The sequence below is a fragment of the Penicillium psychrofluorescens genome, assembly GCF_964197705.1.
Source record: "Penicillium psychrofluorescens genome assembly, chromosome: 5".
Taxonomy (NCBI): Eukaryota; Fungi; Ascomycota; class Eurotiomycetes; order Eurotiales; family Aspergillaceae; genus Penicillium; species Penicillium psychrofluorescens.
Window position 1 is genome coordinate 2007936 of NC_133443.1, and position 27013 is coordinate 2034948.

The following is a 27013-nucleotide window of genomic DNA, read 5'->3' on the forward strand; positions in this document are numbered from 1 at the left end:
CAAATTGAACGAGAGAGAACATCAAGCCGGTACCGGCTTGATCGCGTCTGCCCCGCTCCGCGCGAGGCCGTTGTCAGCTCTTCGGCTCCAAATCAACTTCCACTCATCACACCCACCACGGAAAAGATACAGGTGCTACCAAACCCTCCCTAGTTGTCCAGGAGACTGCAATTATGGCGAAAGCCGAGTCTGAGCTTCGCTCTATCCTCGACGGAGGATTCGATCGGGAGAAATTCCCCTGGTATGTGCAGGATCTAGAGGAGGTTCCTGAGCCGGCCAAGACTTTGCTAGAGAAGTACAGCAAGATCTCGCCGGGGGAGGTGATGCAGCATGTGAAAACAGTCGTAAGAATTGACTTGACTAGGTTTATGGTTGTTGGTACTGACTATTCTCCGCCAGCGAGACCGGGCTTTCTCTGTGGTGAGTGACGTTGACCTTCATGTCGGTAGAGAGATCAGTTCTATCTGAGGCTGTCACTTTGACACTAAAGTGGACATTCTACACTCTTTAAATCTGATTTCTGACTATGAGAACATTCACTGAAATACCATGAACAGTTCCCATATCCCTGCATAGGCTCGTTCCGGTTCTTGGACATGAGCGTCCCCCAGTCGCCACATTACCCCGAGATTCTAGAACGGCTCAAGTCTGGCCAGAAGCTGCTGGACATAGGCTGCGCAGTTGGACAAGAGCTGCGTCATCTGGTCAACTTCTCCTGCTCCTCACAACTAGAGCTCCGGCTAATCCAGAAACACAGGTCTTCGACGGCGTATCCTCAGAAAACCTCTACGCATCTGACCTCCGCCTCGACTTCTTTGAGATAGGTTATGACCTCTTTGCCGATCGTGACAGTCTAAAGTCCCCATTCATCAGCGCAGACATCTTCGACGATAACTCCGACCTAGTAAAGACGCTCACTGGCCAAGTCGACATCATCAATGCTGCATCTTTCTTCCATCTCTTTAACTGGGACCAGCAGATCACTGTTGCCAAGCGGGTTGTTAGCTTGCTTCGTGCACAGCCTGGGTCTTTGTTGATTGGACGCCAGGTTGGTCGGCAAGACCCCTTAAATCAAAAAGCTGACGACAGACACTATCGGCATGATCCCTCAACGTGGAAGAGGCTTTGGAAGCAGGTTGAAGAGGAGACGGGCACGAAGTGGGACGTCCAGGCTTGGATGGAAGTGTGGCAGGGCGCTGATCGAGCCACTGGAAGCTATCATGGTGGAATAGAGACATTTAAGCTGAGGTTTGCCATCAGGAGGTTGTAAACTTTTTTTGGTCCTTTGTTTGATGAATAGATTCTTTTTCTTTGTGTTGCCTGGTATATTATGCATCTTACAGAGGATAATTTGAGACGGTTATGTCTTTATGACTTCCCGATTGGGCTATCAAACAAACACTGTCTTGTTTGGAATCTATGATTATTTTCAAACAAGGTCTTCTTTTTTTGCTACAATTCTATTCCATAAATCTCTCTATTTTTGCAAAGCATTTCCCAGATTCAACCCCGTTTTTTGCTTCTGCTCGAGCTCATACCGAACAAATGGCAGCCCTCACTGACATGTTATGCATGTTGCTCATTGCAGCTGTTCCAATTTACCTCATGCTGCATCACCGCAGTAATTCTTCAAAAGATTTCCCAAACAACCGAACAAGCAACCCAGGCCAGTGCCAAGAGCTCATAGCAGGCACATTGGTCCGCAACGGCAAGCATAACCGGCTAAACCCTCAGGAATCCCGAATCATTCCAAATCAAAACCGACGTATCGCGTTTGGAATCGACAATAGTTTCACCAGTCTCAATTCAGAGCACGCTCAAGGCTTTCTTACGCAAGCTAGACAACGGGTCAACTTGAGACAGGAGAGGTGGAGCCACATTGCAGAACTCGCCCGGGAAAGTGCTCATGTTTTGACTCTCAATGACCCCAACAAGGATTCCAACGCAGACGGTGTCTTTGGAGTCCGGAATGATTCTTCTATTCGCATCAACCTCGTCTCTCTTGTCAGCATCCTCTCGCTGAGAGTGGTGCTTTTCACAATGTTCGACCGTGAGGACGGGGATGATACTAATGACTTCGTCCTGGATGCTTTCGCCAAGGCGATCAACTAGACCTGGATTACCTCTTAAGGCAAAGAATCTAGACCTTGTGCCTCGATTTGAAAATAACAGCGAGCTGAGATTCAGCCTGAGAGCAATATTTGGAAACGATAACGCTGGCCTTACAAATCCATTGAATTTCATCATTCCCTCCTTTGAAACACTTTGGCGTGTTGTTCTTCGTGCATTCGTTGAAGTCGGATTTTCAACTGGCGCTACTCACCCGGAATGGAGAAACGCCTTGGCTGCATTCGTAAGACATCCAACGAAAGAACAGTTTGAAGGCACCACATACATGAATCTGGAAGGCAGTGCTCCTGTCCATGATGTTCCATCTGCAAAGCACATTGTCTTTGAATCCCTTCGGCTCTATCCTCCCACCAGGAGAATTCATCGTGCTTATCAATGGAGTGACAAGGCTACAGACGATAACCAGGAACCGCCAGCATACGATGATATGGCGGCCGATATCGAAGCTTGTCACTTACGCCCGGATATCTGGGGGCCATGTGCACTTGTCTTTAATCCCGAACGTTGGAAACAGCTCACATCGAGGCAGCAAGAAGCCTTCATGCCTTTTGGACATAAACCCTTTCAGTGTCCAGCACAGTCTGTTTTTGGACCTAGATTGATTGGAATTTTGGTTGGAGCTCTTCTTGAGGCTCTCACTTCTGAGACGATCAATGAATGGAAACTGGAGTCTGTGGATCAAGAAGTGATTGATCAAATGCTTTGCGGTAGAAGACTTGATACGGATCGAAGCGCGTACGAAAATGTGGATCTAGTTGGGTATCCGGCTAGGGACATGGATGAAGATACTTGGGCCGTAGGTTGTGTCGCCTAAGTCGAGAAACAAATGACACATCTTTGGAGGGATATCTTTCTTGGATCGGGAACTTGGATCAGGAGAGGCAAGGTAATTGGACAAATTAGAGCTTTGGGGGATCTTGAAACGAGGACAGAAATTCATGATACTATTGGACCAAATCGAATCCCGATGATAAACTGCCTGACCAATTCACCATGCACCGCTAACACCCTTGAAAAGATCAAAGACTACGAATCAACGAAAGATAAAGGCCAGATATACTACATGAGAGAACCGCCATCTTGAGCACTATTCTCATTCCCAAAAAGCCGGTTCATCGTCGTCGGTAAGGCATCCTGGATCTGCCCGGCCACATTCCACTGCGGATTCGCCGCAAAAGACTGGGAATTGTTGACCAGCAGGCTGGAATCATATCCAACCGTTGCCATTCCAGACTGCAGTTGCGGTGGGGGTTGTTGCATATCCGCAGGTTTGTGAGACGGGGTGAGCTGAGATGAGTCCTGGAATAGCCATGGAGGATTCGCTAGCGACATAATGTCCTGATCAAATATCGTCCATGAATCTTCGGCGTTTGGGAACGGGAAAGCTAGGACTGCGCCGCTGTCTGGTGGGGTGTGCATGGTTTGCATTCCGGATTCGAGGCGGCGAGATAGAACGGTGTGGATGCTTAGTGCGGACTGGTGGCTTCGTTCTAGGCTGTGTAGGTGCGCTTGGATGAGGTTGAGGTCTTGATATCCGGTATGTTAGAAGAGATTCGTTTCCAATAATGCATAGTACGTACCATCCGGATGCGTCATGCCATCTTCAACACCTCGAAGGAGTAGAAGGGCTGCCCAGGTGATCATCTATGCAACATCAGATAAAATTCTCCAAAGTTGGGACAGGATGGGATGTACTCACCACTAAATCCCAGTTGGACCAGATGCTAGCATCATCTTGCCGCAGCCTCAGGACTGCCCGCGCTGAAACAAGTAGCTCATGTCGCTCGCCAGAACTAATATTTGCGGACCCAAGGTCAAATCCTCGGGCAGGGTGGTATATGGAAAGCACATAAAGCTTGTGTAAATGATACTGCAGAAGAATAAGAATACCTTGTCGATCTGACGGAGATGGTTCTAAGGCAGAAAGCACGCACGTTGTTAGTTTACCCATTGCCAAAAAAGTTCCATGTAGCTCAGCACTTACGGACTGCTCCATTATATCTAACCAGCCAGTCGTCAAGCTTGCGTGCCCAAAGCCGGATAACTTTCGAATCCTTCTCGGTGAAAGGAGTGCGAACCACGGGTACGGAGTCGGCGACGTCTGCATTGACAGAACTCCATATCGTCGGGAGTCCACGGCCGACGAAGTGGCTCATTCCGTAATGCATCATTTCTGCAAGACCTTGAAAAGCATTTCCCTGGTGACTGTCCAAGCGTTGGAGATCTGGATTTGGCGGATGGCGCGGGAGCAGTGGGTACGACATATGCATTGAAGCGTGCTCTATATCAATTACCTATGAAAAGGTCAGCGAACTGCATCTGGAGAACTTGAAAGTCTTTGTCTTACTTGGAGACCAGAAAACAAGCCGCGCCAGTCCTGTGCCGTTGTTTTATCCATTTCAGAAGGACAGTGGTCTAGCCAGAGACGGTATGCCATTGCGATCCATGACCCGGTGGCATCGATGTAGGCTTCTGAGCTTAGGCTGGCCATTATTAAGCCGAGAATATTGTGAAATTCCTTACACTTGGTGGCTGGTGGGGGTTGATTCTGCTCTGATTCATGATAGTTGTTCTCGGACATATGTGAAAGACCGGGGTGCGAAGATGGAATGACCAGCTCAGCAATGGCACTGCATGTCGCTGCAAAATACCCCGACTCTGATGACGCAAGCTCCGATGATGAATGGTGAAGTGCAGAGATATAGAGGACTGAAGCAAGCAGTAAGGGCGTCGGAGAAGCAAAAGCGCTTCGGTCAGTGAGAAAGTGAAGAAGCGGTAGATTATTCAGAAACCTAGAGCACCATTAGCAAGGATGTTGGATATCATAGCATTGGGGAGTTGCATACGAGCTCCATAACTGCTTGACGAGAGGTCGAGACCATACACGTTCGTCCGGTGGCGGACGGGTGATAATTCTCAGGTGTGCAATTGCTTTCCACACACCATGAAGAGGAACATCACCCAACTCCGCTTCAGGACTCATATCATGCATATCATGAGAATGAGAAGGTGATAAATCTGCCTCTTCAGAAAGATATTGGCTGATGCCCAGAGCGGCTTCGATTCGATCCAGCCGATTCAGAATGGAGTAGTTGTCGTGGGACATCATAGACTGCGAGGCACGCAACTCCTTCTGGGATTCTTCGACTAGTTCATGGATAGCCGCAGCCTATAGTAACGGTAAGCTATCCTACTGTGCTCAGTCTTAACGTTACATACATTAGCACGAGGCTTGAACACACAAGCCGTGTTTGTTTGGCGACATCGCCGACAAGGAGGTGGCCCAGCGACCTCACATCTCATCTGCCGGGCGCCATCAGTTCACAAGTTCCGACATTGATTATTATCAGTAAATAGTACCTTCAGTCGTCGGCAATTGACTTCGAACCATCATCATTAATTAGCTTTGCTCCACAACAACCCAAACCCACGTGGTTAGGCTGGCCCCTTTTTGACTTACCGCATGCCTTGGTCGGCTTGGGGCCGAGCACGACAGACCTCGACTTCTTCATGGCAAACCGATACACAAGAAACTGGGCTTCTACATGGCCCTGGGTTTTATTTTAACAGGGGTAGAGTGAAGAACACATCTACTGCTAATCGGGACGTTTCAAAGGCGGCTTTGCACAGCCAGGACACGTGAGATGGGGCCAAGTCGTATTTTCTCCGCTTTCTGCGCCAGTTCGTTCCTATTGGACTCGTTTTAGGGTTCTTCAGTGCAAAGTAAATGAACAATTGGGGTCGGATTGGAATTCAAGGAAAAGATCTGTTCTTCTACAGGATTATAATTAGTTAGGTAACTACAGTAGATAAGCGAGGTCGGAAAAAACACTGCCCCAGCGCCATGTACGACGGGATCAACGCATATCTACGCCAGCCAGGCCAAAGCGGCGGTTACATCCAGAATGATGGTTAGTGCCGAGGCACGTCATGTTCTCGCGTTTTTAGTCCGCCCTGCGTAGGCTGAAAGAGGGATTTTCCAGGGCGGTTCTGGGAAACGGAGTCAGGAAGTGTGCCGCAAGAACAAGTCTTGGGCTCACATTCCCTACTGCTCTTGCGCTTGCATCCGGGAACGGATGCCACATCTCTCAACCAAAGGGGGTGACTGGTTGCAGGTGTGTGATTCAGCTCTGGTGCTCGAAGGCACGTATAGATCTTGCAGCGCGTAGAATGGAAAATGGGAGAGAGATAGAGGGAAGACAGGGGATCTATATGGCAGTTATATGCGTAGTGTACAGGGAAGTGTGCAGGATGATAAAAATACACGGGGACAAATAGACAGGGTATAGAGGTGATAGTACACTTTCGTTCGACCAGGTCTCGGCGCCAAGATGTTGCCACTCAAGGTCCTGGGAAAAGGAAGAATGAGGCTTGCCTATGAAGATGCGGCAGCATTGTTCTGGAGATCCATGGACAACTTGCGCACTTCCCATTCGGAACCAGCCCAGTCCTTCTTCTCGCCCAGCACGCAGGTGGCTTGTCGAGAGCCATTGACTAAGAATCGGTCGGCTGCCTGATTCACATCCTTAGCCGTGACATCCAAGACCTGCTCTCTCCAGCGCTGGTCCATTTCATGGGTGACACCGCTCATGAAGTAGCGACTGCCCTCTTCATCCACGCTCATTGGGGCATCAAGACCTTGGAAGATGCCAAGTTTGGCTTCTTCGATCTCCCGATCGGACCAGGCACGGTCCCGAGCGAAGATTCCACTGTTTTGGAAAACCTTCAGGGTGTTGAGAGGGTTGGGATCGCGGTAGCTCATAAAGGTGAAGATACCCTTGATAGGACCATTGCTGGCGCCGGCACCGTACGCGCCGCCCTTTTCGCGGACTTCGGGGTGAAGATAGTTGTGAGTGAGGAGCTGTGACAGGACGCTGAGAGGTGCGCTGGACGGGTCGACAAATGGCACTGTCTGCGTGGCCATGCCGGAGTAATAGACCTTGTAAGGGAGGTCATAGAAAGCCTTGTCGGCAGACTTGAAGCCCAGGTTGGTTGCGGTAGAACTCGGGGAGCGGATCTGAGGCAACTTGCCAATCCATTTCTGCAGAACTGACTCGTTGCGAGAAGCGCTTTCCGCTTCGCAGACCATGCGGACACGGAAGCTTGGGGTCTTGCTGATAGCAAACGACTGGATCAGACGGAGTTTCTCGATCAGCTCCTGGAGACGTTCAGGGGATGACTCGGCATCACGAAGCAGGTTCGCCGTGGCCTGCAACTGCTCCAAACCAGACTGCTGTTCCTGCACCCAGAAGCTCCGCGAGAGACTGGCAGCCGCTGCATTCACCGCATATCTATGACCAGTGCCAGCAACGGCATCTAACGCACCGTTGGTAGCAAGGCGCAGGAGTTCCTGGATCAAGGCCGGCGCCGCAGGGCTCGTGAAATCGGTCTCAGTCATCAAAGTCGACAGCATTTCCAGCATCTCGGGAATATTCTTATCCAAAGCATACCCAGAAAAATGCAGGCCTTCATTGAACTTGTCGAGCTGAGTCGGGGACGAAACGAGGAATGATGAGGTTGAGATTCCTCCGGTCTTCAATTTGATCAAGTCCTCCCACTGCTCCATCGACCTGTTGGCCGTACCCAGTCGCATAACGCAGTCGTTAAATAACGGCATCAACAATCGCAGGTCATCGGGCAGATCTTCAAAGGCATTCAAGGCCTGAAAGTAAGTCAGACCGTTGGTGGGGGCCTCACGCCAGACCACATCGATATCGTCGACACGGGACTCGCGAACCGGCTTGCGCTCTTTCTCCCTTGATATATCCTTGACTCGCAGAGACGGGAGGCAGCTCAAGTCTGCGTTGTGGGCGTCTTCCTGGACCTTGAGCAGCTTCAATTCCTCCTCACCAAGCTTCAGGATAGCATTTTCGACTGAGCCATGCTCTTCAATAAGCTGGGCAAGCTTCGTCTCCTTTCTCACAGCCTCCTTCTCGTCCAACTCCTTGTTGAAGGTGGGCGAGCCAACCATGGTAAATGTCACACATTGATCGTTGATAAGATATTTCTGCACAAGAGACTCGAGATATCCAGATTGTGCGTATCGCTTCTTGAATTCCTCGATGACGTCGTTCCAAGCCAGCTCTTTCATCGGGTCAGTACCATTGAACCAAGACGAAATGGTCTTCTCCATCACCCCTATTCCAAAGTTTGCTGTTTTGTGTCGCAATGCCAATTCCAGCTGATGGAGGAAGCCGCGCACCTTCTCCTCGCTAAAGCCAGCCGACACGGACTCGCGGAAGACGTTCTGGATCGTTTCTTTGACGGTGGCGGCTTCTGCCTCACCAACTCCAGTGACACCAGCAGAAAAGATGGGGATCTTGCCGGAGGGGTCCAGGCCGGTGTTAGGAGTGAAGGAAGAGCCAAGTCCACTTTCAATAAGAGCCCGATACATGGGCGAGCCATATCCATCAAGCAGAAGCGAGGAGATAATGCCAACGGAGAATGTCTCCACGATATCGGTCGAGTCACCCATGTACCACGAGGTGGAGGTCTTGTACTGTTTGTCTTCACTAGCGAATGTATCGATAGGTCCAGGAATGGTCACATTCAGCGACCCGCGGCTGAGATCCAGCGGCATTTTGACAGATTTGTCGGCCTGCCCTTTCTCGAATCCATCCAAGACAGCGCCAATCTGCTTGAGATGGCCACCCAGGGGCATGTCTCCGTATGTCAGGATCTTGGCGTTGCTCGGGTTGTAGTTGCGCTTCGAGAATTCCGACAGCTGTTTGTGGGTGAGGTCGGTGATATACTCCGGGTCTCCACCTGAGTTGTTCATTGCTGGGAAGATGCTTTCCTTGAAGCGGATGTAGTAGAGATAGTTTGCATCCGACATCTGGCCTTTCATCTCGTTGTACACCACTCCCTTGAACACGATGTCCTCCAGTTGCGGCTTCTCCCCTGACACTGCCTGCAAGGCACGCGGGTCCTCAGGGCCGAGTCGCCATCCTTCCTGTCTGAAGTCTTCTTCCTTGAGGAGGGGGTGTAACGTCGCATCGAGGTAGACGGACAAGAGGTTTTGAAAGTCTTGCTGGTTGGTTGTCGCAAAGGGGTAAGTGGTGTGGTCCGAGGATGTGAAGGCATTCATAAAGTTCGAAAGAGAGCGCGGAAGCATCTTAAAGAATGGATCTCGGATTGGATACCTAGGCAGAAGTTAGCAAGGACCGGTGCAATCAACCTCAAGGTGCAGCAGCTCACTTTTCACTACCACAAAGGGTGGTGTGCTCCAGAATATGTGGAACTCCGGTGGCATCTGGAGGATTGGTCTTGAAACCGATTCCAAAGACATTGTTCTTGTCGTCACGAGCCACATGAAGATAGTCCGCGTCGGTCTTATCGTGGGTGAGTCGCACCGCGGTCAAATGCAGCTCCGGGACATGCTTCTTCTCCTGAATGGTGAATCCATGTAGCTTCTCTCCAACCTGCGGAAAGTTGTCTAGATTGGTCACAGTGGAAGCACTCCGGTTGCATATCTTCAGGGCATGGTTTGATCGTGGTAACCGGTTAGAGAGGGTCGGGCGCAGCACGGAGGCCCTGCTCAGACCTAATGATGAGCGTAGCATGTTGTGACAGCTCTAGAAAGATGGAACAGGTAAACAACTGCCTATTAACATCCCCTAGCAGTGATGTACAAAACGAGTGTGCATAATTCAAAAGTTGGGCAGCGGCCGAACAGGAAAAGACCAGTTGGCTGACTCAGCTGAGTCCCCGTGACTAAGTTACCAGCCTGCACACCCGGAAGCTGCGGTCGTGTGTGCTTCCTTGGTGTGCTTGTTTCCTTGTGTTCTTTCGCCTCTGACACACTCTCCCTATACGTCCTAGTTGCATTAATTGGCGTGGGCCACTATACCTTCGTCCCAGTCCCAGGCTTAGTCGTCGATGACTAAGATCCCCCTCCGAGTTCTGCGAGAGAACGAACCGCTGTTCCCTCGAACCCGCTCACAGTTCCGCCAACCCAGCCTCATACGCCGTCCCAGAGTTACTGCTCATAACTGCGCCGCTTGGCTCTGGGATCCCTCCTGCTCGACCACCAGCACCAGCCTGGATTGACCGTTGTCGACGTGTATCTACAGTCTTTGCGCAAATTTTCGGTCTGCCGCGGCTTGTTCACGCGATACCAACCCAGCCTCGATCGTTCGAGTCTGTGGTTGTTCTCCTTGCAGATTCACCATGTCGTCCACAACCATGTCCAAGAAGAATAAGGGGAAGAAGGCGGCGGATCCCAACGAAACGTCCAAATTGCTGGCCGCCAAAATCTCACAGCTGGAGCAAGATGCGGCTGGCGAGAAGGATCAGGAACAGGAAATCGGTGCGTGGCTTTGGGTTATGTTGCTCAGCACATATGGAACTGGTGGCTAACGTATTCAATGTACAGAGCGCGAGGTGAAAAAAGCGACTCGGGATCTCAACCAGCTCCTGAACAATATCGAGTCTCCGATGACCCGCCTCGAGGCCGTGCACAAGAAGTACACCGAACTGTTGGCCGATATGAAGAAGCTGGATCGTGACTATGCCAAGAGCAAAAAGCGTGCCGATCAGCTGCAGAAGGACCAGGACAAGGGCAAGTCCGAGCTGAGCAAAACCGTGACCATGAAGGACAAGTTGGAGAAGCTGTGCCGCGAGCTTACAAAGGAGAACAAGAAAGTCAAGGTGGGTTTGGAATGCCAGAAATTAGTGAGAGGGCAGAGTGTGATTAACGGAGACTCTCATAGGATGAAAACAAGAAGCTGGAAGATACGGAAAAGAAAGCCCGGCTGATCGTCAATGAACGTTTGGACTCGCTTCTCTACGACATTCAAGACATCATGGCCGCCAAGGGCAATCCTCGCGGCGAAAAAGTAGTGGACGTGGATTTGGATGAAGCGTATGCATTTGAAAAAAATACAGGCTTGAGTCAGTCGCTGACACAGGACATCCAGGCTACGTGCAAAGCTCAAGACCATCACTGAGCAATTTGACACGCGTGAACTGCATTACAAAGGACTCCTGCGCAGCAAGGATACCGAGTTGCAAAGTCTCACGTCCAAGTATGAGGAACAACGCCGGACTGCCGAGAACGAGAGTGCTCGCGGCCGCGCATTGAGTTCACAAGTTTCCACCTTCTCCCACACAGAAGCCGAGCTGCGCAGTCAGCTCAATATCTACGTGGAGAAGTTCAAGCAGGTACGGAGAGGCTTCTGCCATGTAAATTTCACTCGCTAACCACCATCAGGTCGAGGATACTCTGAACAATAGCAACGAGCTCTTCCTTACATTTCGGAAAGAAATGGAAGAGATGTCCAAGAAGACCAAACGACTGGAAAAGGAGAACCATACGCTCAACCGCAAACACGAACAAACCAACCGAAATATCCTCGAGATGGCAGAAGAGCGGACGCGGAACCACGAGGAGCTGGAACGATGGCGCAAGAAGTGCCACCACCTCGAAGCCCTGTGCCGTCGGATGCAGGCCCAGGGTCGCGGAGAAGCATTGCCAGAAGGGGATTTGGATGGTGACGACGAAGGCACCGAGAGCGAATACGATGAAGAGTACGAAGATGACGAGGACGAGGAAGAGATGAGTGATGAGGATGAGCTGGATGCCCATGCCCACCACATCCCAGCAGGTCGCGTCGACCAACCCCCGGAGCGGCCGGTCTTTGGACCCCCACCACCGCCCAATCTGTTGGAGACCCGGACGAATGGCAATGCAGCCGTGGTCAATGGTTGCCATTGATGTTGGCTGTGTGTGCGCAAATAGTTGGCCCTCAATCCATTTTGATGTTTATGGCATTACCGAGAGCACCCCTTTCCTTTGGCTTTGCATCTGGGGCATCTCCGGTTTTTGGCTCTTTTCGAAGATAGAAATGCTTCTTCCTATTCGTAGCATTGCACGCCCGAATGGGATTGTCCGAGTCATATTGTTATTTTATGAGTTTCTGTACAAGTACATGTCCTGCCATCCTTAACAGGAAATGAAAGAGAGAGAAAAAAAAATTTAAGCCCTCCACCACGTTCATCCCTCTATAGCTTTGCCTGGCCATTCGCCGTGATGTACGAGCCACCCACCTTGAGCATGTCCACGGCCTCCTGGACCATTTCCCTCACAATCACGCCCGCCGGCTTGATCGCCTTGACACTCGCGGACACATCACCCATGAGGAAAGGCATATCGATATCCTTCTCGTTCTCCAGATCGTCCATCATCGGCACAATCCCCTTCCCCGTCAACTCCGCAATCTCCATCGGCCGACTCTCCCACCCTTTGATATACTCATTGGGCAGCATCCGCAGCGGCCGGCCCGAGATAACCAGCGTGCGCTTCGTCTCGCCATACTGGGCGCCCACAACGGCCTCCTTGTGCATGCGACTGGCGCCGCTCTCCTCCGACGCAACAAACCGCGTCCCAACCCAGACACCGGCAGCACCCAGCATCAACGACGCCGCCAAGCTGCGCCCATCGTTTACTCCGCCCGCCGCGACCACCAGCGCCGGCTGCCCCGTCAAGGGACTGCGATACTTGCGCGCCACGTCCACGACCGCAGGAACCAGCACCGAGAATGGAATTTCGCCCGTGTGCCCACCACCTTCACCACCCTGCGCGCAAACAACATCCACGCCCCGCTGTAACGCCTTCTCCGCATGCTTCGGCGCACCCACCATATTCATGACCAAGATGCCCGCACCATGGAGCCGCTTAATCGTCGCCTCAGGTGGAACGCCCACGGCAGAAACGAATAGCTTCGCGCCATGCGAGATAGCCACCTCGACCAGCTCGTCGAGCTGTCCGTGGGTGTAGTCATGATTGGTAGCGCGCGCGCCATTCCCCACTTGTGGGAGGGCTAGGTCCACGCCGAAGGGGAGGTTGGGGTCGCGGAGGAGTGATTTTAGCTCCGTCAGCATCTCTGATAGCTGCTCCGGAGTGTATCCCAGTCCGCCGACGGTGCCGAGGCCGCCGGCGTTGGAAACTGCGGCAGCTAATGGGGCGCCCGAGGCGCGAGCCATCCCGGCGAGGAGGACCGGGTGCTGGATTTTGAGGAGAGTACAGAGAGGGGTGTGAAGAGACATTATGGTGGTGATTATTTTTGGAAGTGTAGGAGGGGAAAGAAGGTGTGAGAGGGTATCATATAGAAGTCAGTGAGTGCACATGTGTATCTAAATCAGTTGGTGACGAGGAAAGTTTAATGCGGGGAAGTTTAGCCGGACCGAGGCTGACTACGGCGAGTTATGAAATGCTCACAATTTAGTGTTGGACCGAGGAGGCTTGTGGATTAATGCAAACAGCCGAATTGAGTATGAATTAAGCACATGGAAGAACCGTAGGAATATGGACACAACCACTGAATGAAATCATAGACTATGATCGCACTCATGGATGTACTGGGCAGTCATGTAGGGCTGCCAACTGGCCCGGCGGGAATCCAATGAACGCGCACGCGTCGCGTCCACCCTTTGCTCTCTGCACTTTCCAACCCCATCATCCCCCCATCGTCAATCTCAAGATGGTCTCCGAGACCACGGACTATGGCTTCCTACGCCCGCCAGATAATACAGACCATGAACCCGCCTACCGCGTACAGTCCCACTACAAGCCCCTGCACACCTTCCGCCTACCCGCCGGCGCAGGACGGCACTACAAGCAGCAGTATGGCGACATGTACTTCCTGCGGCTGGCGCACCTGAAACCAGCGGTGGAGAAGGTAGCGACAGAGGCCTGGGAGGGATTCAATGTAAGAAGAAGCAGATCCTGGACCGTTGGGAGCTGAACTGACCACTGGCTCAGATTGCCGGCGAACACGCGCGGCGCGTGGATCGAGTGCTCGATGTGCGGCAGGGCGAGCTGTGCTGGGTCGCCGGCACGGTGTATATGGATCTGCCGCTGAAGCCGAATATTCTGGATGATCTGACGAAGGAGGTGCGTGCTCTCTGCCCTCTCGCTCTTTGCTCCGTCGGGCTCAGCCTGCTAACATGGCGTGGCTCCTAGAATTTCACATCTGCGCCGCCTCCGCGTCGCACATACGTGGACCCATCGAATCCGGCGTTGACGGAGATCATGATGGAGGATGAGTCCGGACGTCTGCGTTTGACAGGTGCGGGTCTTGCGTCGACACACTTGGCTACCGGTGCTATTATCGCTGCGCTGGGGACAGAGAACTCGAATGGTGATTTCGAGGTCATTGATATCAAGGTGCCGGATTTAGCGCTCCAACCTAGGCGATGGGCGGGGGACAAGGAGGGGAAAGCAACAAGACCGGGCAAGATTGCGTTTGTCAGTGGACTGGGGATTACAGGGACGTCGAGCGATACGCTCGCATTGGAGCTCCTGTCCGAGTATCTCTTGGGCTACACTGGATTCTCGGGCGATACCGAAAACAGCCCTTCGGCAGACGCATCCACGATCACACGGCTTATCATTGCAGGTAATTCGCTCGGAGCCAGGATAGTCACTGAACTCGACAGCGACAATGCACCAGGAGAGAAAAAGAAAGCTGCGCCGAAGAAGTACGGCTACGATGCGGCCTCCTACAACGCCTCGCCCATCACCCATCTCGATAATTTCCTCGCGGAGATCCTACCCAGCATCCCCGTAACCATCATGCCGGGCGATTCCGATCCGGCCAATTTCTCTCTGCCGCAGCAGGCTATCCACCGCGCGATGTTTCCGCAGGCGAGAGCATACGCGACAGCACCACCGACAGCGGGCGAAATTGACCCGCAAGCGGGCTGGTTTGACAGCGTCACAAATCCGTGGGAGGGCGATGTCGAAGGGTGGCGGCTTTGGGGCTGCAGCGGACAGAACGTGGACGATGTCCTGCGATATCTGGATTTCACCGGTGATGACGGCGAGGAAGACGACTCGGACGCACGGCTGCGGATTATGGAAGCTATGCTCCGATGGCGATGCGGTGTGCCGACTGCCCCCGACACAATCTGTATGCTTATGTTTTCCGTCCTTTTTTTTTCTTCTGCTTGTCCACATCCTGGATACTAACCCATGTGGCAGGGGCATATCCATTCCAAGAAGACGACCCTTTCGTGCTGCAATCCTGCCCCCACATCTTCTTCACGGGGAACCAGCCCAAGTTCGACACGCGGGTCATCGAAGGCCAGATCCCACTCCACTTGGACGGGGATGGGGGTGATGATACCGAGATGGCCGATGCGGCAGACACGTCCTCTGCGCGCGTGCGGCTGTTGTCGCTTCCAAGGTTTGGTGAGACGGGCGAGCTGGTGCTGGTTGATACTGAGACGCTGGAGGTGGAGGTTGTGCGGTTTGGGGTTTTTGGGGGGCAATAAGAAAAAAAATGATATAGTCTTCTAAAAGAGAAATCATGACATGAATTTGATTAATGAGTCCATCCTTCTAACCTTGTGCTGGATGGTATATATTTGGTCTGTACCAATTGCGGTCGAGCTTGGCTGGATCAAGTCGGCGCGCGCCCCACTACCATCCCATGCAGAAAAGAAAAGAAAAGAACTCTTGGTCAACTACAGTCGGGAGGAAACCAGCAGGTATCCAATTAGGTGTTTGGTTCCAAAATACGCCAATTGCATGCTCCAAGGACCGACGATATATATCTCCAAGCCGACTACTGACTTCCGCAAGAATAGAGGGGACAAGCACAATGCTCCTCAACGCCAACACCGGTACGCAACCACCTCTTCCCAGATAGCAGATGCATTGCATTGCACAGAAACAAGTGCAAACCAGGCCAGAACAGAACAACTAATGTAATCCTCAGCCCTCTCAACCACAAAGGTCCTCCTGGTTCCATACTCGCCGCGGCACGTCCCCCGCTACCATGAATGGATGCAAGACGAGGTCCGTACCCACCGCCAGAACAGCGAGAAAATGCAAAGAAATAGATTCTAATTTGGAAATTCAGGAAATCCAAGAAGCAACTGCTTCCGAACCGCTTACGCTAGATGAGGAATACGCCATGCAGCGCAGTTGGCGCTCGGATCCGGATAAATTGACTTTTATTCTCTGCCGGCCTATATCTATCCCTATACCACCCTCTCGCGAAGCTGCTACTGCTACTTCTCCTTCTCCTTCTACTTTTACATCTGCTGGGTCCATAAACGACACAAACACAACCCCGACCCTCACACCAGAAGATGACTCCCCACCCAGCATGATCGGAGACATCAATCTATTCCTACGCATCGACGACGGCGACGAAGACGACGCGGCACCAAAGCTCGTCGGCGAGATCGAGCTGATGGTCGCCGAGAAGGCGAACCAGAGGCGCGGGTTTGGGCGGGCAGCGCTGTTGGTCTTTTTGAGGTATATCGCTGAGTATGAGAGTGGGATTTTGGCGGAGTTTGCGCGCGGTGGACTTGATGAGGAGGTGAAGGAGAGGTTTGGTTTGGTCTCTTCTTCTTCTACTTCTACTACTACTTCTTCTGGTACAGCTACAGCTACGTCTATATCTGGGAAGGCAGAGGGAAGGGGAAAAGGAGCAAGCGAAGAAAAAGAAGGGAAGGAAGAAGGGAAGAATACCGGGTTGGAATTCTCCTATCTGAGCGTGAAGATCGGGCAGTCGAACACGCGCAGCCTGGCCCTGTTTGAAAGTCTTGGATTCAGCAAGGTGTCGGATGAACCGAACTTCTTTGGCGAGTTTGAGCTTCGGCGCGTGGATTTGGAGATGAGCTCTATCTCTGAAGAGATGGGTCGGGTTGGGGTCGAAGGATACTCGGAGATTGTGTATCGACCAAATGAATAGACAACTATACAACATAAAATATAAATCGAAGCTTGGCTGTGGTGATACCTCTGGAGAGTTAGATTCCTATCCCAGTGCATTTGGAACTGCGGAGAGGTTGCTATCTCGGCAACAGCTGCGGACACCAAGTAAGTAGTACGTGCAGTCCTCAAACGTACACGGGACCGAAGAAGATATTTCAACTGTTTTTTTTATTTCTGTTCATTGTGATGTAGGGACTGAATGCTCCGACAAGGGTGGTCCTCGAGGGTATGAATAGATTCGAGCATCAAAACCACCCCCATGTTGACTCGCAGTAGAAGGACCCTTCCAGCTCCATTTTTTGCCATCGCTCCATCATCTAACAGTTGTTGGTTGCACGTAGCACATGATGCATCGACCGACCGACCGATTCTTGCCGCACTCCCTCATCTCCATCCCTCGGGACATCATCTCTTTTTTTACAGGGACTTCTTCTTGTCACCCTTGGACACATCGACAACCTTGAGGGCTGTGGGAGAAAGAGTGTTAGTGTTTCCATATTTCATTCCCGGATCATGTCATGATCTCACCAGGGGGCAGGCTCTGCTTGAGCTTGGCGGCCTTGTCGGAGTCCTTCAGGACGAGGGTGTAGAGGAAGCGTTCGCAGCGGACCTTGAACTTGATCTGCTGGCTCTTGCGGTTGCGCTTGATCCGGGCGGCTGAAAAAGCGTGGAGTGTTAGTTTAGTTCATTCCTCCTTCATCATCACCACCACCACCACCACACAAAACATACAGGAGGCATCCTTCCGGCGGCAGATCTCAATGAACTGCTTGATATCGGAGACTTCACGAGGCATGGTGGGCGAGTGTTATTGTCGGGGATTGGATATGGACGGTGATGGACCAGGAACGATAAGAAATGAAGGAACTGTGTGTTAGGGTTTGCAGCCCTTAGCGCGGGTCTTTCGGCTGTGGCTGGTGCGGGTGTGGCGGTGGTGGAAGTGGCTGAGGGCGGAAAGTGCGCCATGGCCGTTCGTGCGGAAATATACAAGGTGTAGAAACTGTGGCGTCGGGTGGCGGTGCACATCAGGCGGCGACTTTAATAATGATCGGAACAACATCACCTTCTTCGCTCTTCGAGTTTACCAGAACAGCCAGTCAACATGCCAACTCCATTGGATCGAGCTTTGAATTCAAAGGTACGGTGGGATCACACTGTTCGGAACAGGCGCTAATGCTCAACAGAATCTATTTCTTGGTATATACGCCCCAAACCAAACAGGTCTAACTATCTAACATCCCCATCAGGCTTCGCCGGCATGGTCACGGCGGTGGCCGCCTACTCCATCTGGGGTGGCGACATGTTTCCCAATGAGCCAGATCCGACAGGAAGTAAGCAGAGCTCCGCCGTCAAACATTCAAGGCGCTGATTGCAAGTAGATCCGGAATCCTGGACGGCGGAAGAGATGAAGAGATGGCTTCGCGTTGTATGTCCAGCTTTCGTTGAGAAAGCAGCACTTCTAACACTCCATCACAGCGAGGACTGTTGCCGAATGAGAAGGCGATGCGCGAGGAATTGCTGGAACGGATCAAGGCCAATCTGCGGGTACCTCGCAAGACAACGTCGGCCCCGTCGCAATCATAGAAACGGTCGGTGGATCAAGTCAAGTCTGAATAGTAATAAAGAATAATAATGTGTCGATGCTCTAAACGGCAGATCTTCTTCATGGGACTTGAACAAGGGGATGTTTTGGCGTAGGCTATCATGTCACTTCTTGAATGGCGTAATGTCGTACTTTCTCCCTCTGGCCACGCAGGCCTAATCAGAGGCGACAATCAGACAACAAGCCGGAAGTTCTGACTCTGGATAAGCCACTCCTTTCTGCGCTTCGCCCGATCTGACGACGGATTCGGAACCAGAACAAAGGTCTCGCTGAACCCGCGCTGGGGCTGATCGCGCGATTCTCCGTACCGCACATGGCCACTGACAATGACCAGCACCGACATGTCTTTGACCGTCATCTGGGCCGGGGGTTTCACTCCCGCCGCGGTGGTCGTGGGGTATGCGCGGTTGATGATCTGGCAATCGAACGACTGGACTTCATAGTGTGCGGCGGGCATCTGATTGACAAAGATATCCTGCACGGCACTCCCATCCGCCACGGGGTTCCCATTGAATAGAATCGTTGTCGGCGTGGGAAGGTAGAATGAGCCGATGGCGTCGCGGTTGGACTGCAGGGCTGGGTAGAAGGACTGGACCAGTTCAGTGGCAGCTATAAAGGGAAGTGAGAGTTAGCGGGCAGGATGGCCATGATTGTTAAAGACATACCCTCCGAGGACACTTTGGTCAGCGTATCGTCATTGGCGGCAGGCATCGCGGCGTGGATAAAATCTGCGACGGACGATGGACCGCTGATGGTTGGAGGGCTTCTGCAAGAGAAAATATATTCTGCAGGGATGTTTTATAACACACAAAAGAATGGTAGCAGATATGAAGAACAATAAGCAGGTCGAGTGGGTTTGCGCAGGAGTGTAGGGTTGGTTGTTGAGGAAGAAAGAAAGAAAGAGAGGGAAGCTTGGACCTCTGGACCTTTCATCTCCGATCGGCGACATTTCAACCTCCGCAGCACTTTTTCTCGCTCTCCACCCTCCCCGTACCCAATGGCCACTCCAAGGGCGCCCTTTCGCGCCTTATCGAGGACCGCGCAGTTGCTGTCTCATCGACCAGCATGGAAATGCGCTTCCTGCAGAAGCGTCGCGCGCATCCCTCGTCGCGGTGTCGCGACGGAGTCCAAGGCTCCGCCGAAGCCTTACTATATCACCACGCCGATTTTCTACGTCAATGCCTGTGAGTATACCCCGTACCGACAGAAATGTGTCCTTACTAATGTTAGTAGCACCTCACGTCGGTCACCTGTACACTATGATCCTCGCCGATATCCTGAAAAGGTGGAAGGTCCTGCTCGGAGAGACGAACGCCCGACTGTTGACCGGAACCGATGAGCACGGAATGAAGATCCAACAGGCTGCTGCGGAAGCGGGCATGGATACACAAGCCTTTTGCGACATGAACTGTCGGACTTTCAAGGTAGGAATTATCCTGGTCATAGCCACTCGAACCCTCCGCTCATAATACACAGGATCTCGCCAAAGCTGCAAATATCGACAATGATTACTTTATCAGGACCACGGACCCGGCTCATCGGGACGCCGTTCAGTATTTCTGGGTAGGCAATCTCGGACTCTCTCACGTGCCGGAACGTAGCTGATCAAGCGAAGGAAATGTTGAATCATCGCGGATATATCTACACGGCCAAGCATGAAGGCTGGTATTCCGTCAGCGATGAGACTTTCTATCCGCAGTCGCAGGTCCAAAACTCCCTCGATCCGTCCACGGGCAAGAAAAGAATGGTGAGCTCTTTGGCAATCATTGCAACCAGCGCAATTGCTCACCTGCGAGATAGGTCTCGGTCGAAACGGGCAAGGAAGTCGAGTGGTCGTCAGAAACCAACTATCATTTCCGTCTCTCTGCCTTCCAGGATCGTCTGCTTGACTTGTACAAGAACGAACAACAGAAATTCATCACGCCCGGCAAATACAGGGAGGAAGTCATTCAATCGGTTTCCTCGGGCTTGCAAGATTTGTCTATTTCGAGACCGGCGGGACGTTTGAACTGGGGCATTCCGGTCCCCGGTGATGACACGCAAACCATCTATGTATGGCTAGATGCGCTGGTCAACTATCTGACCCAGGCGGGATATCCTTTCCCTCCCGGGCAAGAGAATCAGCACATATGGCCTGCCGATGTGCATGTGGTCGGGAAGGATATTGTGCGGTGAGTAGACGGCTTTACCCGGAAACGCCGAGCAACCAGAACTGATCACTTCGCTAGCTTCCACTGCGTGTACTGGCCGGCGTTCCTCATGGCTCTGGATCTTCCTGTGCCTCGGAGAGTGCTGGTGCACGGCCATTGGACGATGAACCAAAAGAAAATGTCCAAGTCCACCGGTAATGTGGTAAACCCGTTTTTCGCCATCGATCGTTTCGGAACCGACACCATGCGGTTTTTCCTGGCCTACAAGGGCTCCCTATCGGCGGATTCCGATTACGACAATGAGTTCATTCTTCGCGATTACCAGAAACGTCTCCTGGGAGGCATCGGAAACCTCTCCACCCGTCTCGTCGGGTGTGCCAAACGTGGCGGATGGAAACTTCCCGCCCTCATCAGGGACGCGAAGGAGGGTCGCCTTCCCACCCCCGGAACTGAGGATCGTATGCTACAGGAGCAGCTTGAACGGGCTCCGGCACAGGTTGCCAAATACATGGATCAGCTGAACTCACGGGCAGCGCTCCAGCATATCATGGACCTTTTACATGAGGTAAGAAAATTGGACCTCCCCGCACGTTACGTATCGGACAAGTATTGATCTCCAAACAGACCCAAAGGCTTTTCCATCTGAAGGAACCGTGGTCAAATCCCGAGCCCCAATGGACCCTCTACAACACGGCCGAAGCACTGCGCATTTCCGCCATCCTGCTGCAGCCATTTATGCCCACCAAGTCCCTCGAAACATTGCAATTGCTCGGCGTAGACACCTCGGACCCCTCCAAGCGGACGTTTTCGGCTACTACGTACGGTTCAGATCCCGATTACGGCGAGGGCGTGGGCGTCAACAAGGTCACGCACCTTTTCCCTCGCCTGACAAGCGAAAGGTAATAAAAACAAAACCCAGACTGGCCCCGAGCTTTCGATTTGATAACAGGAATGCTCCACCGGCCAATCACTGCTCGCCTAGGGGTCCATCCAAATAAAGATTTGCATCATCGCCGCTTGATGCAACAGCTCCACGAAGGGGTTTTCCGCCTGGCTCCTCCGCACGGGCGGAGGCTGCTGCCAGGGAATGGTCTGGTGATTGGCAGGTCCTGCGAGGTTATCGCCGGGAAAGACTGGGGCTAGAACCACGGTCTCACTCCGATCTGTCACCACGGGTGGCCGCGATCGGGAAACTCTCCCGTTTCCCGCGGACAACTTCATGATCGTTTGTATATCTCCAAATTATTGCAAACTATGTATAGAACGGCCGGTCTTTTGGGACGCTGAGCCTTTTGGAGCACTGTGTTTTTTATAGACTTGGCTTCCTTATCTCCTCTCATTGTCCTTCCATTTTATACCACACTGCGATTTGTGCAACACACCTTATCTCTCCGAAAACCTTTTACTATTTTAGGAATCGGAACCCCGTTTCTATCAGTACATCATTGCACTCGCTCCTTCTCGTCGATTGAGCAGTTTTGATCTTTTCATCAACATATCGCCACCATGGGCAGCATCGAGCCTTCCGTCTACGAGCCAAAGCAGGCATTCAAGACCCCATGGGTCGAGACTCCTCTGGTCGAGTCCGCCAACCTGTCCCGCGCTGCTGGATGTCGAGTTTTCCTGAAGCTGGAGAACGTCCAGCCCAGCGGCTCCTTCAAGTCCCGCGCAATGGGCAACCAGATCCTTTCTCATCTCCGCAATCCCGCCTACGCCAACCGTCCCGTTCACTTCTATGCCTCGTCCGGTGGAAACGCTGGCCTGGCAGCCGTCTGCGCCGCCCGTAGCCTGGGCTACCCGTGCACCGTCGTCGTGCCGCTCGGCACTAAGCCCTTGATGCTCCAGAAGATCCGGGCAGCGGGCGCAGCAGACGTCATCCGCCACGGCGAAACGTTTTCTGAAGCCGGCGAGTACATGCGCGAAGTGATCATGAAGAACAAGCCCGGAGAAGACGACAATACCGCCAAAATCGCCCTTCATCCCTTTGACAACCAGCCCATCTGGGAAGGGAACAGCACCATCATCGACGAGCTGGAGAAACAGCTCCCATCCGCCGCCACCGCTGAGGAAGAGGCCGCCTATCGCGGCCGCGCCCTCCCCGTAGACGCTTTGCTCTGCAGCGTCGGCGGCGGCGGCCTTCTCAACGGCCTCGTGATGGGCTTGGAGAAGCGCAGACAGCAGAACCTAGGCGCCACCCGGACGACGCCGCCCAGCCCGATTCACCTCCTCGCCATCGAAACGGCCGGCACCGATTCCCTGGCCGCCGCCATCGCCAAGAAATCCCTCGTCTCCCTCCCCAAGATTACCTCCCAAGCCACCTCCCTCGGCGCCGTCCGCGTCTCGGAGACAACCTTTCGCTACGCTGTGGCGCCTCCACCAGGGATCAGCGTGCACAGCGCCGTCTTGACAGACGCAGAAGCTGCACGGGGATGCCTCCGCCTAGTGGATGACGAGCGCTACCTCGTCGAGCTTGCCTGCGGCGTCTGCATCGAAGCGGCCATCGGCGACGCTGCCTCCGCCACTGCCAACTCTGCGTCGTCGGTCTCCGCCGCCGGACAGGGCCAAAGCGTCAAGAGGCGGAAGCTGGATGCAGCCAACTCAACTGTTTCCATTGGTGATGAGGGCTACGGCGATGATCGGTCGTCTTCGAATGAGACTGACCCTGAGACGGAACAGGAGGTCGCCGTCGACCATGCCGGACATGAGTCGTCTGGATCTCCTCCGCTGAAGTCGAAGCTGAAACAGCTTATCCCCGACCTCAACTCCCAAAGCCGCATTGTCATCATTGTTTGTGGAGGCAGCAATGTCACCATCGAGACGGCTGGCGAGTGGCGGAAGTTGTTGGCCGAGGGCTGGGAGTGAAGACAAGGCGTTATTTGCATGACGACGTTGATGAAAAACTTACTTTGGCTGAGCAGACTGTTTGTTGCTGCTGGCTTTGATGCATCTTTCTTACACTATCATATATACCTCTTGTGTATCTTATTTTCTTCTGTGATCGCTTGGTTTCGGGCTATCTCTTTTTTTATCGTGTGGATATATTGCTGCTGGACTAATCTAGAAGGTTGTTGTTTATTTCTTGCATATACAATGGTTTGAATGAACTATTTCTACTTGATCCCGCTCATTGAGTAGGCTGTGCTTTGCCGGATCTATACGTGGTCGCGGCCCGTGGGATTGCAGAGCCTCGACTCAACCTGTAAATGTATTTGGCCCTTCTTTTTTTTCACCTTTCCAAGACCTTGTCCTCTTTTTCTTCAACTGATTTATTCTACGACAAACCCCTATTTAACTTAGCCTGTTTCAGATCAGAGGTGGGTATTGGATTCGGAGGAAGAGGAATAATTGGACGACAACAATGGCCAGTCAGAGAAATGTAACTAGCAGAGAAGCAAACATTCAACTATTAAGATACACAGACAATTCACCTATTGACGTGAATGTCCAACTCCCACCGGGAACTCCGATGATCTGAATCCCATCACCCGCGGCGTTGTCGAATGTGAATGTATACTCTTTGTTCGGAACTGCCGAGCTGTCGTATGGATACTCCGGACTAACTGCCAGGCCCGTGACGTCTTCCCATATAAAGCCATGACGGATCTGGACTGTAAGGTTGCTTGCAAACCAGCCTCCATCACTGAAAGAGTCGCCTGTTGTGTAAACAATTCGGTTCATGTTGTACTCGATTGGCCAGGTATAGCCCCAGCGGTCATGGTCCTTCAGAGAGCCGTCCCAGCTATCCTCGCTGAGCGTAGATCCATCATTGAGATACGATAGATGGCCATAATGTGCCGTCTTGCAGATAGGTACAGTTCCGTCAATCATGGCAAGATTCGTTGAACTGGGCTGATTCTCTGGGGTGCTAGGACTATACTTGGTCACTTCGAGACTTCTCAGAGAGAAGCAATAGTTCCAATCGCTGTTCGCGGCAGCCCCAACAAACCAGTTCGACTGCACCCACATCTTTGTCCCGTTCTCAGAGATAAATTTGGATGGGATCGTTGTGGCATAGCCGCCATTCTTGGGGGTGGTAGTGTTCAGGCCGAACCACGGGGTTACGCCGAAGTCTTTCCATGCAAAAAGGGTGAACGGACCCCAGGGCTGGGGCGCCTCGTAGAACTCGAATGTGTAATCCGTCCAGCTGGTGTAGAGGTACCGATTGAGTGGTGCGTTATATACCACGCTGCCTTGTGAAATCACCGAAAATCCATCCACAGTCTCGCCGCCGGGATAGACTCTCCGTGTATCATGTAGAACAGGCTGGCGGAATGCTATATCAGAGCTCCATGCGGGGGAGATAGCGGTTCCGCTGAAGAACTCCCATGTGGAGATGTCTTGGATGGAGGAGATGGGGGCTCGAGCAAGGTAAACGCTTTGCGGATCAGGAACGGATCCGTCTACCGAATCCCGCCAGTTGTTATCCAGGCCATACGCATAGACATATTTGGAGTCGTCTGACCCTAACACGGTTGCCTGGAAATTGCTTTTTCCGAAATCGAGAAAGAAGACTGTCGTGAAAACGTAGTTCGTGAACATGGGAGCCTCAGTAGAAGTCCAAGTGACGCCATAGTCTGTTGACCGGAGGATACTGGCTGCTGGCACATCGTTGAAAGCCACATCGCCTGTGCCATTGTTGAGCATTTGGACCACCAAGTACAACTCGTCTTTACCGTCGCCGTCGCCATCAACCGCAACAATGCCAGTCGGCTTTCGATTATACGATCCATTGACCCAGATCGGACCCAATGCATCTCCGGCCGCCAATCTCACGCCAGAAAGACCAGTTTCGGGAGTGCCAGATATGCGGCTAACGGTACAGTCGGCAAAGTCTGCTTGGTCGGTAGAAAAGCCAAGGCCATCGCCGTTAGCTGTGTAGACGTTATCGTCGTCAGCCCATGTTGTCGGCCAAAGGTCTCCGTCGCTCTGGTCGATGTTAAGTTCGGACGAGTATGCGATCAGGTTGGTTGAGAAAAATGTGCTTTCGGGATCGACCAGTGTGCTACTAGGGACTGCTTCCACTCCGGACAATGCCAGGCCACAGAGAACGGCCACGGTCCAGCCAGTACGACTAGGAGCCATTGCAGCCAATTGATATTTGTGTCGATATTGACCACCTTAAATGCTGGTTATTTAAAATCGCACAAGGGATCCGAGACGCCTCAAATACTCCGCAAAGCAATGTTTCCTTCTATGGTGTATACGGTGTGGATCGTCGGCCTGCAGGGGCCAATACTATAGCTGCTGCTTATTGAATTCCGGGGCCCCAGACTGTTGCGGAGAGAAAGGCACCATTCCGCTAGCCTACATTCGTGCATCCGCACAAACAACAGAACCAAGATCTTGGGCTCTAGTGATCATTTCTTGCTCTCATAAAAATCGTACATATTAATTATACCACACTTCTGGAAAAGCATTAAGTGTTTTACGTATGCTTTCAGCCATCACGGACAAGGATGGGCTTTGTTGGCATTCCTCTCCAAAGGCGTCGCGAGCCAAGGCGAGCATGTCCCATGTCTGCCTCGAAGCAAGAGGGGCCAGCAAGGTATTCGAAGCACCAAGATGCGCGCCTATCGAGATGGCGAAAATACTGTCGAGTGTTAGGCCTTGTCTATGACTCCAATCGATGAACAGACTAACCTCGCGTATATCGTCCACTTGTTTGGGACGCATACATCCAACGCCCTCGTAGCGCTGCTGACGAACTGACGATAAGAGTGGAAATAACTCCTGCAGCCGTTCATAGTACTTTCACTCAGTTGTTGTGAGTCCATGACCTTGACGACTGCGGGCCAGTAGAAAGACACCATGCACGCCCAATATTGAGTGCGCAGGAAAATAACCGGGTCTGATGTGACGCTGTCAAGGTCGTCGGGTTCTAGGGAAAAGCGCAGAGACCCTGGCAGAAAAGAATACCATCTTTCAACTTGGACTTCTAGCTCCTGAGCTATCAGAGGCGCGTAGTCAGCCTTGCCGTCGGTCGAAATTGTAATTGCTGCAGTATTCCGCCGAAGAATCCGTCTCATAGATATTTCTGCTAGTAGGTAGGTCACAACATTGTCAGAACGGCTTCTTTCAGCATCCATATCCGAGTCTTCTTCAAATGACCAAATGTCAGTACCCGTAGGCAAGGGGATTTCTTCCTCAGTCTCCCATGCGTTGCTGTCTACAAGTCGCAGAGGTATGACGAGCTCTCCTTCGATGAGCAGTGCAATTCGATATACACGAATCCAATGCTCGTATGCCACTTGACCGTCTTGAAAAGCGCCAGTGATGTGAAGATCCTGCGCCTTTTTAATTGCCATTGCGGCAAGATCATGCGCTTGCAATGGTTTCAGGAGTAGGTAATAGTGAATGCTCGCAGCGACTAAGCACTGTACACTTCGCAAACTCTGTTCCAGA

General features: G+C 52.3%; 14 protein-coding genes across 14 annotated transcripts; 8 read left to right on the forward strand and 6 right to left on the reverse strand.

The window, feature by feature from the left end:
* Window positions 1–173: 173 nt before the first annotated feature.
* On the forward strand, window positions 174–1270 carry PFLUO_LOCUS8026 (uncharacterized protein; the record flags this gene model as incomplete). The annotated part of the gene is made up of 4 exons (XM_073785720.1): window positions 174–344; window positions 400–420; window positions 558–704; window positions 758–1270. The coding sequence occupies 4 exons, from the start codon at window positions 174–176 to the stop codon at window positions 1268–1270; spliced, it is 852 nt and encodes a 283-aa protein (XP_073642048.1).
* A 335-nt stretch (window positions 1271–1605) lies between these two features.
* On the forward strand, window positions 1606–2112 carry PFLUO_LOCUS8027 (uncharacterized protein; the record flags this gene model as incomplete). The annotated part of the gene is made up of 1 exon (XM_073785722.1): window positions 1606–2112. One exon carries the CDS (start codon window positions 1606–1608, stop codon window positions 2110–2112), a length of 507 nt encoding a protein of 168 aa, XP_073642049.1.
* A 1077-nt stretch (window positions 2113–3189) lies between these two features.
* PFLUO_LOCUS8028 (uncharacterized protein) lies at window positions 3190–5642 on the reverse strand (the record flags this gene model as incomplete). The annotated part of the gene is made up of 9 exons (XM_073785723.1): window positions 3190–3656; window positions 3711–3774; window positions 3830–4044; window positions 4115–4424; window positions 4478–4922; window positions 4977–5299; window positions 5350–5433; window positions 5491–5510; window positions 5591–5642. The coding sequence occupies 9 exons, from the start codon at window positions 5640–5642 to the stop codon at window positions 3190–3192; spliced, it is 1980 nt and encodes a 659-aa protein (XP_073642050.1).
* Window positions 5643–6505: 863 nt separating this feature from the next.
* On the reverse strand, window positions 6506–9692 carry PFLUO_LOCUS8029 (Mitochondrial presequence protease; the record flags this gene model as incomplete). The annotated part of the gene is made up of 2 exons (XM_073785724.1): window positions 6506–9272; window positions 9328–9692. 2 exons carry the CDS (start codon window positions 9690–9692, stop codon window positions 6506–6508), a joined length of 3132 nt encoding a protein of 1043 aa, XP_073642051.1.
* Window positions 9693–10314: 622 nt separating this feature from the next.
* PFLUO_LOCUS8030 (uncharacterized protein) lies at window positions 10315–11845 on the forward strand (the record flags this gene model as incomplete). Its single annotated transcript, XM_073785725.1, has 5 exons — window positions 10315–10438; window positions 10505–10779; window positions 10842–10993; window positions 11049–11292; window positions 11342–11845. The coding sequence occupies 5 exons, from the start codon at window positions 10315–10317 to the stop codon at window positions 11843–11845; spliced, it is 1299 nt and encodes a 432-aa protein (XP_073642052.1).
* A 287-nt stretch (window positions 11846–12132) lies between these two features.
* On the reverse strand, window positions 12133–13113 carry PFLUO_LOCUS8031 (uncharacterized protein; the record flags this gene model as incomplete). Its single annotated transcript, XM_073785726.1, has 1 exon — window positions 12133–13113. One exon carries the CDS (start codon window positions 13111–13113, stop codon window positions 12133–12135), a length of 981 nt encoding a protein of 326 aa, XP_073642053.1.
* Window positions 13114–13610: 497 nt separating this feature from the next.
* Window positions 13611–15405, forward strand: PFLUO_LOCUS8032 (DNA polymerase delta small subunit Cdc1; the record flags this gene model as incomplete). The annotated part of the gene is made up of 4 exons (XM_073785727.1): window positions 13611–13838; window positions 13892–14023; window positions 14093–15041; window positions 15113–15405. The coding sequence occupies 4 exons, from the start codon at window positions 13611–13613 to the stop codon at window positions 15403–15405; spliced, it is 1602 nt and encodes a 533-aa protein (XP_073642054.1).
* An 839-nt stretch (window positions 15406–16244) lies between these two features.
* On the forward strand, window positions 16245–16835 carry PFLUO_LOCUS8033 (uncharacterized protein; the record flags this gene model as incomplete). Its single annotated transcript, XM_073785728.1, has 2 exons — window positions 16245–16476; window positions 16525–16835. 2 exons carry the CDS (start codon window positions 16245–16247, stop codon window positions 16833–16835), a joined length of 543 nt encoding a protein of 180 aa, XP_073642055.1.
* Window positions 16836–17275: 440 nt separating this feature from the next.
* Window positions 17276–17654, reverse strand: PFLUO_LOCUS8034 (60S ribosomal protein L38; the record flags this gene model as incomplete). The annotated part of the gene is made up of 3 exons (XM_073785729.1): window positions 17276–17325; window positions 17387–17515; window positions 17591–17654. The coding sequence occupies 3 exons, from the start codon at window positions 17652–17654 to the stop codon at window positions 17276–17278; spliced, it is 243 nt and encodes an 80-aa protein (XP_073642056.1).
* Window positions 17655–17960: 306 nt separating this feature from the next.
* Window positions 17961–18442, forward strand: PFLUO_LOCUS8035 (uncharacterized protein; the record flags this gene model as incomplete). The annotated part of the gene is made up of 5 exons (XM_073785730.1): window positions 17961–17996; window positions 18043–18055; window positions 18106–18189; window positions 18238–18284; window positions 18335–18442. 5 exons carry the CDS (start codon window positions 17961–17963, stop codon window positions 18440–18442), a joined length of 288 nt encoding a protein of 95 aa, XP_073642057.1.
* A 191-nt stretch (window positions 18443–18633) lies between these two features.
* Window positions 18634–19172, reverse strand: PFLUO_LOCUS8036 (uncharacterized protein; the record flags this gene model as incomplete). Its single annotated transcript, XM_073785731.1, has 2 exons — window positions 18634–19070; window positions 19127–19172. The coding sequence occupies 2 exons, from the start codon at window positions 19170–19172 to the stop codon at window positions 18634–18636; spliced, it is 483 nt and encodes a 160-aa protein (XP_073642058.1).
* Window positions 19173–19458: 286 nt separating this feature from the next.
* On the forward strand, window positions 19459–21514 carry PFLUO_LOCUS8037 (methionyl-tRNA synthetase; the record flags this gene model as incomplete). The annotated part of the gene is made up of 7 exons (XM_073785733.1): window positions 19459–19645; window positions 19695–19885; window positions 19938–20024; window positions 20077–20208; window positions 20262–20632; window positions 20690–21176; window positions 21236–21514. 7 exons carry the CDS (start codon window positions 19459–19461, stop codon window positions 21512–21514), a joined length of 1734 nt encoding a protein of 577 aa, XP_073642059.1.
* Window positions 21515–22117: 603 nt separating this feature from the next.
* PFLUO_LOCUS8038 (catabolic L-serine/threonine dehydratase) lies at window positions 22118–23473 on the forward strand (the record flags this gene model as incomplete). The annotated part of the gene is made up of 1 exon (XM_073785734.1): window positions 22118–23473. The coding sequence occupies one exon, from the start codon at window positions 22118–22120 to the stop codon at window positions 23471–23473; it is 1356 nt and encodes a 451-aa protein (XP_073642060.1).
* A 537-nt stretch (window positions 23474–24010) lies between these two features.
* PFLUO_LOCUS8039 (uncharacterized protein) lies at window positions 24011–25693 on the reverse strand (the record flags this gene model as incomplete). Its single annotated transcript, XM_073785735.1, has 1 exon — window positions 24011–25693. The coding sequence occupies one exon, from the start codon at window positions 25691–25693 to the stop codon at window positions 24011–24013; it is 1683 nt and encodes a 560-aa protein (XP_073642061.1).
* Between the last annotated feature and the right edge of the window lie 1320 nt (window positions 25694–27013).